The sequence below is a fragment of the Raphanus sativus genome, chromosome 1 (genome assembly GCF_000801105.2).
Source record: "Raphanus sativus cultivar WK10039 chromosome 1, ASM80110v3, whole genome shotgun sequence".
In the NCBI taxonomy this organism is placed as follows: Eukaryota; Viridiplantae; Streptophyta; class Magnoliopsida; order Brassicales; family Brassicaceae; genus Raphanus; species Raphanus sativus.
In genome coordinates, this window is record NC_079511.1 from 13,852,570 (window position 1) to 13,869,663 (window position 17,094).

A 17,094-nucleotide genomic window follows, 5' to 3' on the forward strand; every position below is an offset into this window, starting at 1 on the left:
CTCTGATTTTCTATTTTTTCTTATTGTTGTTGACTACTTGATTTACTCGTTTTGTTTGCTTTTGGATTTTCTTGTTCTACTTGATTTACTCGTTTTATCATAATTACTTGATTGCTTTTTGTACTCTACTTCAAACTGCAACTACCTGCGAAGACTCTTGCATAAAGTTGTAAAAAGAAGCTGAATAGAACGACCTATCAATTGTAAACAAGAAGCCAATAATGACCCAGCAAGAAGTTGTAAACAGAAGCTAATTATAATGAGCATCACTAGAACTAGTTCAGACAGTATGAGAAGTCCACATCACTGCGATGGCTCCGACAAGTACCATCGCCACTGTCGCAATCTTTAGCTTCTTTTGTATCTCTTCTTGGACTCTAGCAATCTCCACTATTACCTTCTCATTCATCTTCTGTGTCATCTCATGTTCTACTCTAGCAATCTCCAACGTCACCTTCTCATTCATCTTCTGTGTCATCTCGTGTTCAACTCTAGCAAGCCGTCGAGAAACCCTATCATGTTTCGCATCTACTTCTCGTATCTCGTCAAGCAAAGCTTCATCAATCCATTTAAATAGATGATTCTCAGATTTTTTCTACCAGAAACAAAAACAAAAGTGGTTACATAAAGGAAAGCAAAGGAAGGACTGAAATCACATAAAGAAAAGCAAAGTAAGGACTGAATCGAGTTACATGTATTGCAACTTCGCATCGGTAGAATCTTCGATACCGATTCTCCGTCGTCGAAGATGCAAAAGTGGTTATGCCCTCCCCACACCAGCATCTTGAAGGGACACCATGAGTTGAAATTCGAGGAAAACGAGAGGAGGAAATTGACGAACTGCTCATGTTTGGTCTCGTTTCTAGAGTCGCCGATGAAGAACCCTAATCGCCCTTTCTCTCTTGTTTGGTTTCCTTTGTTTCAACAAATGATACAATTTCACGTGTTTTGGGGTTGTCTGGATCCGGGTCTCGGGTGGGTTTTTTTTAAATTCGGGTGGGTCCAAGCGGGTATAAACCTCAAAAGGGGTTACTCTATTAACATTAAATCGAGTTCTAAGATACTACACTCCAACACTAAAATGAATAAGAACACTACAATCCCAAAATCGAAAACTCTACTTTGTATTTCGAAATCATCACACTAAAACTTAATAAACATTACATAGTAATTTACAAATCATTAGAATTGACTTGATAAATACAAAACTCGAAGTTGGTCACTCTTTATTTGATTTAGGGATTAGAGATTGAACCCTATTTGATTTAGGGTTTAGGGATTAGAGATTGAACCCTATTTGATTTAGGGTTTAGGGATTAGAGATTGAACCCTACTCAATTTAGGGTTTAGAGATTGAACCCTACTCGATTTAGGGTTTAGGGTTTGAACCCTATTTTCTTTAGGGTTTGAATTAGAAAACCTCAAATATCAATAACAGTAATATCTTAAACTAGTTATCTACAGTAATCCAAATATGATTTGAACACATAATCTAATAAAATTAGAAAACCCCAAATATCAATAACAATTGTGACACAAGTTTTACATCTTAATCCAAATACGAAAACCAATCAATTCCAGGAAAACAATCAAGAGTTCAAACGAGTTCTACAACTTTCTCTCGGGCACGCTTTGGAGTTCTACAACTTTCTCTCGGGCACGCCGAAATGATCTGATTACTAAACAAACAGCTCATAAAAGCTACTCGTTTTGCCTTCCATCTCAACAAAGAGGTTTTTTCCTGAAACAAATACATCATGGCGTCTATTTCCTGTAAAACAAAAGACAAAAATTTTAAATAATGAGAACAGAATGTAAAAATGTAAAACAGATGTCAAATATTTCTAAGCTAAACTCACATAGTTCTTGAACCAACAATTAGGCCCGATCACACGCTTACATAACTCTTCCTCGAATGTGGATGGCCCAATCTGAAGTCGACTGTAAAAATAAAACACTTTTGTAAGAATTACTTCAAACGGGAATTGATAATATTACAACTACAACAAGAAAATATTACTTACTTGGGATTCAAGGACCATTCAGTTAGTTTGGACCATTTCTCTTCTGGAAGGAAAACCAGTGCATAGTCACTATCTTTGTATCGGACTTCTGGCTTGTCAATATCAGTCAAGGAGGGACTCTTAAGGCTCGATGGCCGGAAAGAAGTCAAAGGCGTGGTGAAATCTTCAGGATCTTCAAATAGCTTGTCTTGAGTTAGATCAAAACCTACTACATTAGACTCTTGTGTAAGGTTGCCCATTGTTTTCTTTAAGTGCTCTTGGGTCCCTAAAGTTGCATCTAAGGTGCTAAAGAAGCTGCCAAAGAAATCAGACATGTCTTCTTCCTGGTTATAAAACAAAAAAAGACATTAACACTTTTTAAACATATATATTAGAACAGTGAATACATCATCCTTAAATATATATTACAAACCGCAAGTACACATAACCATCCATACATATATATTACAAACATCAAACAACACATCATCCTTAAATATATATTACAAACCGCCAGAACAGTACATGACATCAAAAGAGATCTACTTCTTGTTTACCTTTGTCTGTGACCTTGTCTTTGCAGCATCTGCAGGAGCACCAGTGTGAGAGGGAGCCGACTCTTGACTGCGAGTAGAAGCAGAACCTCGGCCCCGAGAAGAAGCAGAACCTCGACCGCGAGAAGAAGCAGGAGCACGAGAAGTCTTTTGAGGAGCACCAGTGCGAGTAGAAGCCGAAGTAAGATCAAAGGTAGAAGCCGCAACAGTAGTAGGAGCATCAGTAGAAGCTAGAACAGGACCAGGAGTGTAAGATGGAGTAGGAGCAGGAGAAGGACCAGTTTTCTGAGATGAAAGCAACTTCTCCTCTAATTTGGTGAAGCGGTCTTCAATTATGTCACGTACCTCAAGCGCCAAGGAAGTAAATGAAGACTTAAACATACCCTGGATATAAGACTTCATTTCCTCTTCAACATCTCTATATTTGTCAGCTGATCTTTGGGAAAGTAACCTCTTCTTCCTTGACTCGGCTCCAATGTCCTGATACTTGTTCTTTCGCTTCTTTGCAGGAGACACACGGACGGTTTCAACTTCTTCCCGTCCAGTGTCACGCGACTCACGAGCCACTTCTTCCTCTGAACCATCTTCATCAGAACTGTACACAAATGCTTGGACAGTTTCCTGATGCTGCCAAACATGTTTACTCCAGTCATACTTCTGTTCGTACATGTCAATGATGAGATCGACTCTTTCATCTTTCATCTCATCGTCCCGTTCAAATCCAGCATCAACAATGATCTTGCAATTTCCAGTAGAAGAGATGTATGGAAATACATTTCCCTACAAGAAATCACCAAATTAAAACGGTTAGACACAAACATTAAGAACTAAAAATATCAGTCAGATTAAGTCAAGATATCAGAGCTTACAGTGGATGCAAAATTAGACTCCATGCTAATAATATCGTCATAAGAAACCTTAGCAGATCCTTTCCAGTTCCTACATCGCATGCTAGTGACGCCTTCTCTGAGCTTCTGACCCAAAAGAGACCCGATGTCTGGAATAGCCTCCATCAACCAAATCTGTAGTGCATATGAGAATCCATCTACAACATAACTGTTCTGCTTCTTCACTTTGCCCCTAGCTTCGATCATGGATTTCACCAGCAAATCAAAGGAGTCACGACCCCATGGATATTTCCTCATCTTCTCGAAATCCATAACCAGCTTGATGTACTTGTGTGGGATGCAAACCCTCTCACACTACAAGAAAACACGTCATTTGCAAGGGAAAAATGCATTGCAATTCCGTTGCAAATCGTCATTTGCGAGCTATTTGCGAGGAAACACATTCCCTTGCAAATCCTTAGTCGCAAATTGAATTCGCTTGCAAAACGCTCGCAAGTTTGCAACGGAATGACTTTCGTCGCAAATTTGCAACGAAAATATAATCGTCGCACTTTGCAACGGAAACGACGTCGCTTGCAAAACACGCGCAAATTTGCGAGGAAATGTTTCCATTGCAGATTTGCAACGGAACCTTTTCCTCGCTAATTTGCAAGCGTTTTGTTTTCATCGCAAATTTGCAAGCAATGTTTTCGTTGCAAATTTGCAACGGTATACCTTTCCTCGCAAATTTGCAAGCAGTATTATCGTTGCAAATTTGCAACGGTATTTTGTTTCCTTGCAATTTTGCGTGTTCTTTTCCATTGCATTTTTGCAAGCGTTTTGCGAGTATTTGTTTTTTCTAACAAAATCTAAAACAAATTTTTTTTTAGAAAAAATTATAAAAAAAATTATTAGATTATCGAAAATATTACTGAAATAGAAAAAATTCAAGATTCGATACAAAGAAATACAAACACACAAAGTTTTAACATTCATAACAAAGATAGCAACAAACTAAATACCATCAGATTCATCATCTCTAGAGTCATGAGACATGCCCTCGGAGTTGTGGGAAGAAGGCACATCTTCGGACTGAAGAATGTTCGCCAAGGTAGAATCTTTGGTAGCTAGATAACGAACAGCAGCACTCAGCCTCCCGATTTCATTTCCCTGGCTCTGAATCACAAGAGCTTGTTCCTTGATGATCTTCTTCAAAGACTGGTCCTCAGAACTGCTAGAAGAAGGAAAAGATGCAGAAACGGATCCTACAGATTGATTTAGAGAGCCCACTCCATAAATTCGTCCCTTTTTGCGGGGAGCAAGCTACATAATAAAATCAGAGATCAATATCAAAGAAGACATAAAAAAAATTGAGATTGACAGCAATAAAAAATTACCTCACAATAAATCTTGTTCTTTTCTGCTGGAGTGAGACCAACAGAACCGGTGCTCTCGGGATCATCACTAGCTGCCTGAGATAACTCCTGAAATTTAGATGTCACATCATTGTAGAGCTGCTCAGATTTGCCGTCAACGAAAGACCCATCCGGCTTTCGTTTAGTGATCTCGAGAACCCCAAGCAAATCAGGAATAGACTCTCCTGTTTCTTCAGCCTAAAATTAAAAAGATTAAGTCAAATCATTAAAAATTGAGATCACAACTTAAGAGATAATAGGCAACTTCACATCGCAACTTAAATGAACCAAGAAAAAAAAAGGGAGAACTTACAATAATTCGCGCACGGGCCTTGAAAGAAGTCTGACCTGAACGATGCTTAGACGGCCCATGTCCATCAGGGTCAGAGTAACGGGCTGCCCGACTATTGCAACTCCGGACTTCAGTGCCTGGATCTAGCCAATAAGTGACGAGACCAGCCCAAACATTTGGGTCAAACCAAACAGGCATAGCTGCATCACCTTTTACCCGCCACACTGTCTTCCACCGACAAATTTGGCGATTCATTTGGACTTTCAATTTGGCCTCGAAAGAATCGCGAACCAGGCTAGTGAAACCAGAATCCCAATGATACATTTGCTGACATAAAAAAAATTAATAGACATTAGTAGGGAACATAAAAAGATTATTTTACAGAATTTTAAACTTTGAAAAAATTAAATGAATTACCGCAAAGGATTCAAACCAACGTCTCACGACATTCCCAGGGGTTTGCTTCCAACTAGCATGCGGTTCTTTGAAATCTCTTTCAAAGATTTGACGAACCGATGCAGCAACGCTCCCATCTTCATCAAACCTATCACAGAAAATTAATGGCAATTGAGAGAATTAAATTATAAAGGTGAAAATATTATAATTAATTACAATGAAATATAATTAAAAAAACTTACCAAACCGTATTTGGAGGGCGATTTGGATGCAGGTGAGGAAGAAGATGATGTCCAGGACTAGCCAGAATCATATTGATTGCCGCTAAATCATCCAACGTCATTGCGGCAGCATCGGGAGCTGGAGGTGGAGGAGCTTGAGCAGGAGCGGGAGCTGGAGGAGCTTGAGAGGGAGCGGGAGCTGGAGGAGCTTGAGAGGGAGCGGGAGCTGGAGGAGCTTGAGCAGGAGCAAGAGCAGGAAGGGAAGCTTGAGCGGGAGCTGGAGGGGAAGGTTGTGTCTGGCTGTTAGGGACAGCGGAGCTCTCAGCCATCTGAGAATTAGAAGAACTTCCCGGATTGCTACGACGGGATGAACTCTTCTTACTGCCATAACTCTTCCTACTACCAGCAGACAGATATCGGGTATAATCGTTTCCTGACATCTGCAAAGAAATAAATATAAAGATTAATACAATAATTTAAAATTTTTAGTAACTGTAATTAATCAAAAAAATTAAATTCTAACAAGGACAGAATCAACACAAAAAACAATAACCTAAAGTGATAACCAAAAACCACAAAAATACTTAGCATAACACTAAATAATCAAAACCTAAAAAATTGAAAACCCTAACCACAGAATCATAACCTAAAAAATTGAAAACCCTAACCACAGAATCATCATCACAAATCCATAACCTAAACAATAATTAAAACCTAAAAAAAAAAATGAAATCAGATAGAGCAACCTTGAGGAGAGAGATCTGGCAAGGCTGAGGCAAGAAGATCCGGCGAGGCAGCGGCGAGAAGGAGAGGCGGAGAGAGACAATACACGGCGAGGGAGAGGCGGAGGAGAGAGGGCACGGCAAGGGAGAGGCGGGGAGGAGCGACCACGGGGAGAAGGAGAGGCGGGGAGAGGCGGGTAGAGGCAGAGGAGAGAGGACACGGCAAGGTAGAGGCGGAGGGGAAGAAGGAGAGGGCGGAGGGGAAGAAGGAGAGGGCGGAGGGGAAGCAGAGGGCGGAGGGGAAGAAGGAGAGGGCGGAGGGGAAGAAGGAGAGGGCGGAGAGAGGCGGGACACGGTGAGGGAGAGGCGGAGAGGAGAGACCACAGGGAGACAGAGCCAGAGGAAGACGGGAGAGTGAGGAGAGGTTTTTTTTTTTTTCTTTGACGGCAGAATGAAATGGAGAGGATAGGTTAAGTGTGTTTATATATTAACCTAATTTTCGTCACAAAATCCTTGCAATTTGCAAGCGAACTGCAACGGTGAGCCCTTGCAAAATTGCAAGTGTTTTGCGAGAGACTTATCGTGTTTCATCGCAAATCCGTTGCAAATTTTTTTTTTAATGTCTTTAGGTTTCGTTTGAGGTTTAGACAGGGGTTTCGAAGTGTTCTCGCAAGTTCCTTGCAATATTGCGAGGCTTTTGCGATGAAACCCTTGCAAATCCCTTGCAAAAAGTTTAATTTAGTGGGTTTTAGGGATTCATTAACGCATATCCTATATTCTGATATTGAAAATTGTTAACGGAAATACTATATCTAATTTTTTTTATCAGATATTGTTAACGTATTTCGTAAATTTAGTTCCGAAATTAAGTGTTTCAAATGTTAATGGTATATGTTTTCCATAATATTAGTTTAAATCTCCGAAATTGGGATTTTATAGATTTACTCTTTTATATACTTTCTCGAGTAAATCTATAAAATTATTTGTCGTACTACATTTAAAAAGCTAAAACCGTTGCAAAACCGTTGCAAATTGCAACGACCTTGCGAGCAAATAAGTGCTAACCGTTGCAAACTCGTTGCAAATTGCAATTCTATTGCGAGGACTCACTTTCACACCGTTGCAAAACCGTTGCAAAAAGTATATCTATTTTTTTTTGTATCAGATTATTATTAACGTATTTCGTAAGTTTAGTTTTGATATTAAGTGTTTCCAATGTTAATGGTATATGTTTTCCGTATCATTAGTTCAAATCTCCGAAATTGGGATTTTATATACTTTCTCAAGTAAATCTATTAAATTATTTGTCCTACTCTACATTTAAAATGTCTAATGTTTCTATTAAAAGTGTTATATAACACTAAAAATTTGATGAAACCCTAAAAAGCTAAAACCGTTGCAAAACCGTTGCAAATTGCAACGACCTTGCGAGCAAATAAGTGCTAACCGTTGCAAACTCGTTGCAAATTGCAATTCTATTGCGAGGACTCACTTTCACACCGTTGCAAAACCGTTGCAAAAAGTATATCTATTTTTTTTTGTATCAGATTATTATTAACGTATTTCGTAAGTTTAGTTTTGATATTAACTGTTTCCAATGTTAATGGTATATGTTTTCCGTATCATTAGTTCAAATCTCCGAAATTGGGATTTTATATACTTTCTCAAGTAAATCTATTAAATTATTTGTCATACTCTACATTTAAAATGTCTAATGTTTCTATTAAAAGTGTTATATAACACTAAAAATTTGATGAAACCCTAAAAAGCTAAAACCGTTGCAAAACCGTTGCAAATTGCAACGACCTTGCGAGCAAATAAGTGCTAACCGTTGCAAACTCGTTGCAAATTGCAATTCTATTGCGAGGACTCACTTTCACACCGTTGCAAAACCGTTGCAAAAAGTATATCTATTTTTTTTTTTATCAGATTATTATTAACGTATTTCGTAAGTTTAGTTTTGATATTAAGTGTTTCCAATGTTAATGGTATATGTTTTCCGTATCATTAGTTCAAATCTCCGAAATTGGGATTTTATATACTTTCTCAAGTAAATCTATTAAATTATTTGTCCTACTCTACATTTAAAATGTCTAATGTTTCTATTAAAAGTGTTATATAACACTAAAAATTTGATGAAACCCTAAAAAGCTAAAACCGTTGCAAAACCGTTGCAAATTGCAACGACCTTGCGAGCAAATAAGTGCTAACCGTTGCAAACTCGTTGCAAATTGCAATTCTATTGCGAGGACTCACTTTCACACCGTTGCAAAACCGTTGCAAAAAGTATATCTATTTTTTTTTGTATCAGATTATTATTAACGTATTTCGTAAGTTTAGTTTTGATATTAACTGTTTCCAATGTTAATGGTATATGTTTTCCGTATCATTAGTTCAAATCTCCGAAATTGGGATTTTATATACTTTCTCAAGTAAATCTATTAAATTATTTGTCATACTCTACATTTAAAATGTCTAATGTTTCTATTAAAAGTGTTATATAACACTAAAAATTTGATGAAACCCTAAAAAGCTAAAACCGTTGCAAAACCGTTGCAAATTGCAACGACCTTGCGAGCAAATAAGTGCTAACCGTTGCAAACTCGTTGCAAATTGCAATTCTATTGCGAGGACTCACTTTCACACCGTTGCAAAACCGTTGCAAAAAGTATATCTATTTTTTTTATCAGATTATTATTAACGTATTTCGTAAGTTTAGTTTTGATATTAAGTGTTTCCAATGTTAATGGTATATGTTTTCCGTATCATTAGTTCAAATCTCCGAAATTGGGATTTTATATACTTTCTCAAGTAAATCTATTAAATTATTTGTCCTACTCTACATTTAAAATGTCTAATGTTTCTATTAAAAGTGTTATATAACACTAAAAATTTGATGAAACCCTAAAAAACTAAAACCGTTGCAAACTCGTTGCAAATTGCAACGACCTTGCGAGCAAATAAATAACTACCGTTGCAAAGTTGTTGCAAATTGCAGTGCAATTGAGGACTCACTTTGAAATGCACTTCGAATGCAAAATCCTCGCAAATTTGCAACGGTTTTGCAACAAGTATTTTCATCGCAAGTTTGCATCGGTTTTGCGTTGGTTTGTCATATTTCCCTCGCAAACTGGTCGCAAGTTTGCGAGGAACTTATTTCGTTGCAAATTTGCAAGCGTTTTGCGAGGGTATTGTTTCTCGTCGCTATTCACTCGTAGTTCCGTTGCAATTTTGCGAGGGAATATTTCTGTTGCAAATTTCTGTTGCAATAGGCATGTTTTCTTGTAGTGTCATCCTTCGCCATAACTAAACCAACGATCACACACAAATACACCATCCTAAGCCTGTCGAGATGAGACCAGGTATTACAATCCTTCAGATGCACCTTCCTGATTTCCTGTAAGCTAATCTTTTTTTTCCTCCTTAGCAACCTACCCCAAAACCCTTTATCATAGCTCCAATCATCAATACCCAAGTCAGGCTCGTCGTCTTTGTATTTCAGACCAGTAACCGCATGGAATTCTTGCATCGCAAATCTGAGAGGCCTCCGAGCATAATGGAACCACAACTCATGACGTTTTGCGGTAAGAAGCTGCTTACAAGCAAAGGTGTGGATCAGTCTCCCCGAATACTGAAGCTTATGCTCATAAATTGCCATAACCTGAGCAAACAGCGGATCAGCCAACACTTCTTTGTACTCTGCCTCAACGTACTTCTCCACCTCCTCAAGTATAGAAGTTCTACAAGTGTTGTTCACCTTCTCAACTTGTGTTTCGGTACCCTCTTTGAATAGGCATTTAGGCAACTGATCCACCGTCATACCTGTGAACAATGAGACAAATACAATATGAGTTCAAAAACATCAAAAAGAATTAAACTTTGATATCATATACAGCTAAATCATTAACACAACATAAATTGAATACCTATCAAACGCAAACTATTTAAAAAAAAATTAAACTTTTAAAAGGCCAGATAATGAACAATTAAAAATTAAACTTTTAAAAGGCAAGAGTTATACAAGCTTTTGAGATGTTAAAAAAAGACAGACAATAACCAATAAACAACAACACAAACGTTAACAGAGTGATACAAGCAATCCATAACCACAAAAAAGTAACTTTTAGCATAGAAAATCATGTAATGAACATGGTCATGTTACTTGGATGATTTCATTACTCTCACGTTGATTACTCATCGTGCGAGTGCTACCATGTACTAGCAATTTCCAAAACCAAGCATACATTAATAACTTATAAACCCGTAGGAAACCAAAGAAGGTTCCACTCATATAAACTAAACTAAAGTAATCAACATAACATCAATTGTCTTATTTATAAGAAGAAAGTATTCTTTTTTTTTTCAAATGAACAAAGTAGTTTTAGAGAGCAGTTTTTCTTCTTTAACAAAGGCTATGACGGGAGATGTAGACAATCACAACAACAATACAAGAGTTATACAAGCTTTTTAGATGTTAAAAAAAGACAGACAGTGACCAATAAACAACAACACAAACGTTAACAGAGTGATACAAGCAATCCGTAGCCATAAAGCATGACAGATGCCAAACATGAAAAAGTATAAGAAACTTTGATAGCAAAAAAGAAAATTTCATAACATAGATACCTAAATAATTCTCAGAAACTAGAAACAAAACCTATCACACTAAGATACAAAGACATGCAAAAAATTCCCAAATCCTTATACAAACCTGAAAGTCTCGATTGTTTTGCTTGAAACTAAAGCTGAGTGTGTGAATTGCAGAGCGGCGAGGTAACAACTTCAGTTCCCGGCGAGGTACGAGCTTCTGTGTTCGGCGATTTAATTGACAACGAGACGCGAAGTGAGCCGGAGGTTCGATTAAGAAGAAGAAGACCACCGGCGGAGTGCTAGCGGTCAGAAGAAAGACCGGCGACGGCAAGGAGACCTCTGAGAAATCGAGGATCTGAGAATCCTCTTTTGCTCTGTATCGCCAAAGGAGAGAAACGATATTAGGGTTAAAACACGATTTCCCCCTTTTGTTTTATTTTCTCTTTTTGTTTTATTTTTTTAATTAATTATATTTAAAAAATCGAAATCATTTTAAATCATTTGAGATGAGGGATATAATTGGGTTTTCTTAAAAAATTATACCAAGGGGACAATTTATGTTTCAGATTATGGCATAGGGACAATGTATCAGTTTTTTTGTTCCATATTTCCAATTTTCCCGTTGAATATACTTAAAATAGAAATGAGTGACTCAGATTACTTAACAAGTTTTTAACCAAAACTGAATTTTTTTGGTACAACTAGTGTTCATATGATTTACTAAATCCAAATTAAATCTGATTAAACCCTAACTAAAGCCAAACCAAAATTTTATAACATCCGAATGTATTAAGTTATTAACAATTGTGCTTCCAAAAGTCCAAAACCGAATTGATTTAGAAACGAACCCGATTAGGCAGACGAATATATGTCGTTTTGTTATAATATATGGTATATATGAAATATGTTTCATAGAATTTAAATGTATATTAAAATATAATTTTCTTTTAATATATATGAATTGTTAAGAAAAATAGAGATGAACTTTCGTTGTGAATATAAACAAACCTTATAATGTTTTGTTTGGACTTATATAAACATTGTATAGATTATTAGTATTATTAGTTTATGATTTTAGTGGAATATTTATTTACACTGGAATTTTAGAAAATTATGATGTTATGATTTTATCGATTTGTATCATACTTTGAACAGGTCCAATTCAGAACAGGAGAAATTTATTAATTTAGTGTATTTATTAATTTATCGTGTATTAATATATATATATATATATATTAATCGACCTTTAAAAGAGCAAACGAAACAAAGTTTTCCAATAAATAAAAGAAACTTTGATAGATAAGATTATAAAAAAAAAACCTTCGAAGGATTTATCTAAAAACAGTAATTGCAAAAAGAAGAGAATTCGTGGGTGAGAAGACACGAAGGCTAACTTCCCTCTGTGAACACCAAAAGCTAATAAATCAAGATCCCGGTGCTGCACGGATACCGAAGTGTTCAAAATCGATCTATCGACATTCGTCATCAAAGATGAAGCTTTCCCAAAGTTTTTCCACGGCCACAATTGCAGGTATCAGAAGATGGACGACGCCAAACACTAGCTGCTTCAACCTCTGAAGACCTTCGCCGCCTTAGGAGTCAAAACCACCACATACTTATCCTCTTATGTGCGGTAAGGAGAGGGTATTGGACCGACGAGAAACAAGTTGAATGAAGCCGCCATCCCTATAGGTGGAACCACGAACATCTAAATACCATTCATCGATTGGCGACAAGCTCTAGCCCTAGTGGCTGACATGCGGTTTCCAACCACCTCGTGTCATCATTCTCTAACAGGAGCGCATGCCTTCAAGCCGACGAACCACCAGAGCGTGAAACTATCTTCTGGTCTATTGCACGACAGACCATCCAATTTGCAAGAGGAGAGAGGGAGTAAATCCAATTCATACCAGAGTGCTCTATTCTGTCCATTTGTGCGAGTTTCGATAGGTAGGAGGCGTACACCGCCGCAACTGAAACCCTAGTAGACGAAGACGAGAGAGTTTGATCCAGGCACATGAGTTAACTTGCCGCTCAAAGATCTTTATATGGGTTTGTATTATTCATATCTCATAACCTATAATTGCGATTTTATCAAACTAAATATCCAAAACAAAAATGATTAGTATTTTACCATCCAAAACAAATTTAAATACATGTTTGTGTAATTAGATCAAAGTATGAAAACAATGATACCAGTAGATATAGAATGACATTAGTCATATCATTAAAATATATAATTTCTGTAAAGAAACTAAAATTGAAATAAGAATTTAGTTTAAAAGTTTTTTTCGAAAGCATGACACGCAAACATCAAGCATCTTGCGTGGTTTTAACATGACACGCAAGCATTAAGCACTACGACACTGGATTCAATCTGAGGAGACTTATTTTGGATGTTTACTTGAAAAGCGAGTACAAGAAGACAACCATCAAAGATGTATGAGGGCAGCTATGCTTAAATGGAATTCCATAACAAATTATGGATATCATCCTTTGGGTAGAATATGGTTTTGCTGGTCGAAGCAGGTGGTAGTAATGCGGTTGCACATGAGTGCTCAGGTTATCACATGCGCTGCTAAGATTTCAGGGGACAGGGGAACAATTTATCTGCTCAGATGTTTATGCCTATAATACATCAGTAGAAAGAAATCATTTATCAGATGATTTGAGAGGAACTCGTGCAGCTTATCATCATTTGGTTTACCTTGGATTGTAATAGGGAATTTCAATGAAACCCTCGATGCTAATGAGAACTCTCGAGCTTTTGATTATCGTATAGATCAGCTGGGCATGAGACACTTTCAGGAGACTGTCACAGATTGCTCATTGCTGGATCTACTGTACACTAGAGCTCTGTACATTTGGTGGAATAAGAGAGTTGAGGGTCAGACTGAAAAGAAACTCTATAGAGAACTGGTTAATGGGGATTGGTTGCACTGTTATCCTCTTTCCTCTGCTACTTCTGATGCAGGAGGGATCTCAGATCACGCTCAATGTATGATTCGAACGACGGGAAGTCCAAACGAAGTCATGAAACCTTTTTAATTTTTCAACTATTTAGCTGAGCACAAGGATTTTTTGACGACGGTTAAAGAAATGTGGGACTAATCAGATAGACTTCATCGCTCTCGGACAGCTCTCTCTAGCTTTCCTAAAAAGCTTAAGATGCTGAAACAGCCTCTTCGAAATTTAAATAGAACTCATTACGGAGACTTGCCATCCCAAACTAAAAAAGCTTATGAGGAACTATGTGAGTGTCAGAATATTGCTTTACAAGATCTCACTGCAAAGAATTTTGCAAGGGCAGCTGAGGCAGCAGAGAAATGGAATAAATTGGCACGTATCGAGGAGAATTTCTTGAGGTAAAAGTCTTGTGTCTGATGGTTACAGGCCGGAGATCAGAACATGAAATTCTCTTTCGTATGATTCAGACTCGAAATGCGAGAAACATGATTCGTCGTCTGGTTACTGTGCAAGGGGAAGTGCTGCCATCTCATAAGGATATAAAACGAGAGGCAGTTCATCATTTTCAGACTCTCTACAAAGCCATGATCCCACTAGTGTAGATATATCGGTATCTGACTTATAAGATTTTCTGACTTACTGGTGCCCTAGCATTGCAGCAGCAGTACTTGTAGGTCCGGTAACTGCAAAGGAGATCCACGGGGCGCTGCTATCCCTCTCCAATGACAAGATTTCGGGTCCGGATGCAAATAATTTTTTGTTGCAGCTTGGCCTATTCTACGTAATGATTTCATCACTGCGATCCAGTCATTCTTCATTTTTGGGTTTTTCCCACATGGATTAATGCGACAAGTTTGGCTTTGATCCCCAAGATAGAAAATGCTCAGACAATGAAGGATTACATATTACAGACCCATTGCTTACTGCAATCTATTATATAAGGTAACATCTAAAGTTTTGGCTAACATGCTGCAAAATATCTTTCCAGATATAATGAAACCGAATCAGTGTGCATTTATTGAAGAGAGGCTGTTATTGGAAAATGTTTTGCTTGCTTCAGAACTAGTCAATGGATAGGGATGACTGCCTAAAACCCCCTGTAAACACTTCAACCCTATCTATTCCCCCTATACTATCTAGCTCATGACCAAACCACCCATGGATATAAAATCTCTTTATAACTCCCCCCATTCTTTTTTGCTCTGCTCAGATCCACCTTTCGAATCCAATTTTGAAAACTAAATTATAGATTTGTAAATCGCGTTTTGTAACCGTGATTCCTCATTAACCCAAACCCGACCCGACCCATAAACATCCAATCCGACTCAATAAAAAAAAATCAATTGGAGGGCAAATTAAATTTTGGTTAAGTTCGTCTTTCTTTCCCAAATACGAGAACGACGAGAACAGACAGAGAAATAGAGAGCAGATAGAGAGAAACAAAGGCAGAGAGGGAGAGACGAGAGAGAGAGAGTAACGACGTGAGAGAGAAGACAAAAGCTTAAAGAAGGATAAGCTGTTCATCTCTGTCAAACAAAATCAATTTAAACTCTAATATACTCTGTCAGTTCTTTCATCGGTAATCAACTATAGTGACCACATTGTACTTTCATATATGTGTGTGTATATATATACTTGTACAATACGTAAGAGCTAGTGACCTTTTCATAATTCTCATGATAAAGAAATAAAGAGAAATTTATGAAAACAACCAAGTTTGATGTCACCGTTTTTGCTTCTTGAAGTATTTGCAGGTTCTAATGGCGGAGGCACCGTTCTCTGCTTTATTGTATACATATATATATATATTTATATCATTATGTAACACAGTAATGTCAAGTTTATATCGTAGCCTAGTGGAAAGGTAACTTGCCTATAACCATTCGATCTTGGGTACGAAGGTCAAGTATGCATTTTATTCTTATAATTTTTTGTTTTTTTCCGTAATGGTAAAACCGTAAATATTTCATCTTCTTCGTTTAGATATCAGCCAGAGTTTCTGCAGTTTTCATCATCATATTTAGTACAGATTTGTCACGATTCAGTGAAATCTTGTGTTTTTCTCATTATTTTCTCATTAAACCGTTAAATCTTACATCTAGAAATAGATTCCAATCATTTAAATTATTTTCTCATTCTCGTCTCTCTCTCTCTGCTCTCGTCTCTCCCACTCTGGTATTGTCTCTCTCTATCTCTCTGTCTGCTCTCGTTGTTGTATCGTGAGAAAGAGACAAACTGATCAACCCAAATTGATTTTTTTATTGAATCTGGTTGGATGTTTATGAGTCAGGTCGGGTTTGGGTTAATGGGGAATCACAGTTACAAAACGCGATTTTAAAATCTATAATTTAGTTTTCAAAATTGGATTAGAAAGGTGGATCTGAGCAGAGCAAAAAAGAATAGGGGGAATTGTAAAGAGATTTTGTATCCGTGGGTGGTTTGGTCATGAGCTAGGTAGTATAGGTGGGAATAGATAGGGTTGTGGTGTTTACAGAGGGTTTTAGGCAGTCATCCCCAATGGATATCATCGAACTGCGGGTAAGGAGAAATGTGTGATTAAGTTTAATATATCCAAGGCTTTTGACACTGTCAAATGGTCCTTCATTACTCATGTTCTACAAGCAATGGGACTGCCTTTTCAATTCATCAGTTGGATTAAGCTGTGCATCTCGACTGCGGTGTTTTCGGTTTCAGTCAATGGTAGCTTGGAAGGTTTTTTTACGAGTGCTAAGGGAATCAAACAGGGATGTTCACTATCGCCATATCTTTATGTAATCCTTAACAACGTCCTCTCTAAGATTTTGAATGGGGCAGATGAGGCTAGGGTATTCGCATACCATCCACAGTGTCAAGGACTGAAACTTACCCACTTAAGCTTTGCTGATAACATCTTAGTATTCACAGTAGGTACAGCTGAATCGTTCTTAGGGGTCCTGGATATCATGAACAAGTTTGCAAAGCCATCAGGCTTGCACATTAACGTCGCCAAGTCTTCAATTTTTGCATCAGGAAGTAACTTGCAGCCACTAATTAAACAATGCTGCTTCTGTGGTTGATATGGGAGTGGGTAAACTGCCTTTTCGTTACCTAAGCATGCAACTGACCAC

The 17,094-nt window shown here is 37.5% G+C and overlaps 3 protein-coding genes across 3 annotated transcripts; all 3 read right to left on the reverse strand.

Moving 5' to 3' along the window:
* Positions 1-2,425: 2,425 nt before the first annotated feature.
* On the reverse strand, positions 2,426-3,750 carry LOC130499383 (uncharacterized). Its single transcript, XM_056993371.1, has 2 exons — positions 3,427-3,750; positions 2,426-3,337 (listed from the first exon to the last, which is right to left on the reverse strand). Exons 1-2 carry the CDS (start codon positions 3,715-3,717, stop codon positions 2,546-2,548), a joined length of 1,083 nt encoding a protein of 360 aa, XP_056849351.1. The 5' UTR covers positions 3,718-3,750; the 3' UTR covers positions 2,426-2,545.
* A 530-nt stretch (positions 3,751-4,280) lies between these two features.
* Positions 4,281-6,862, reverse strand: LOC108838495 (formin-like protein 4). The gene is made up of 6 exons (XM_057006737.1): positions 6,455-6,862; positions 5,730-6,148; positions 5,509-5,635; positions 5,113-5,418; positions 4,782-4,997; positions 4,281-4,707 (listed from the first exon to the last, which is right to left on the reverse strand). Exons 2-6 carry the CDS (start codon positions 6,146-6,148, stop codon positions 4,399-4,401), a joined length of 1,377 nt encoding a protein of 458 aa, XP_056862717.1. The 5' UTR covers positions 6,455-6,862; the 3' UTR covers positions 4,281-4,398.
* Positions 6,863-9,638: 2,776 nt separating this feature from the next.
* LOC130497012 (uncharacterized) lies at positions 9,639-11,634 on the reverse strand. Its single transcript, XM_056989813.1, has 2 exons — positions 11,142-11,634; positions 9,639-10,252 (listed from the first exon to the last, which is right to left on the reverse strand). The coding sequence occupies exon 2, from the start codon at positions 10,248-10,250 to the stop codon at positions 9,639-9,641; it is 612 nt and encodes a 203-aa protein (XP_056845793.1). The 5' UTR covers positions 10,251-10,252; positions 11,142-11,634.
* Between the last annotated feature and the right edge of the window lie 5,460 nt (positions 11,635-17,094).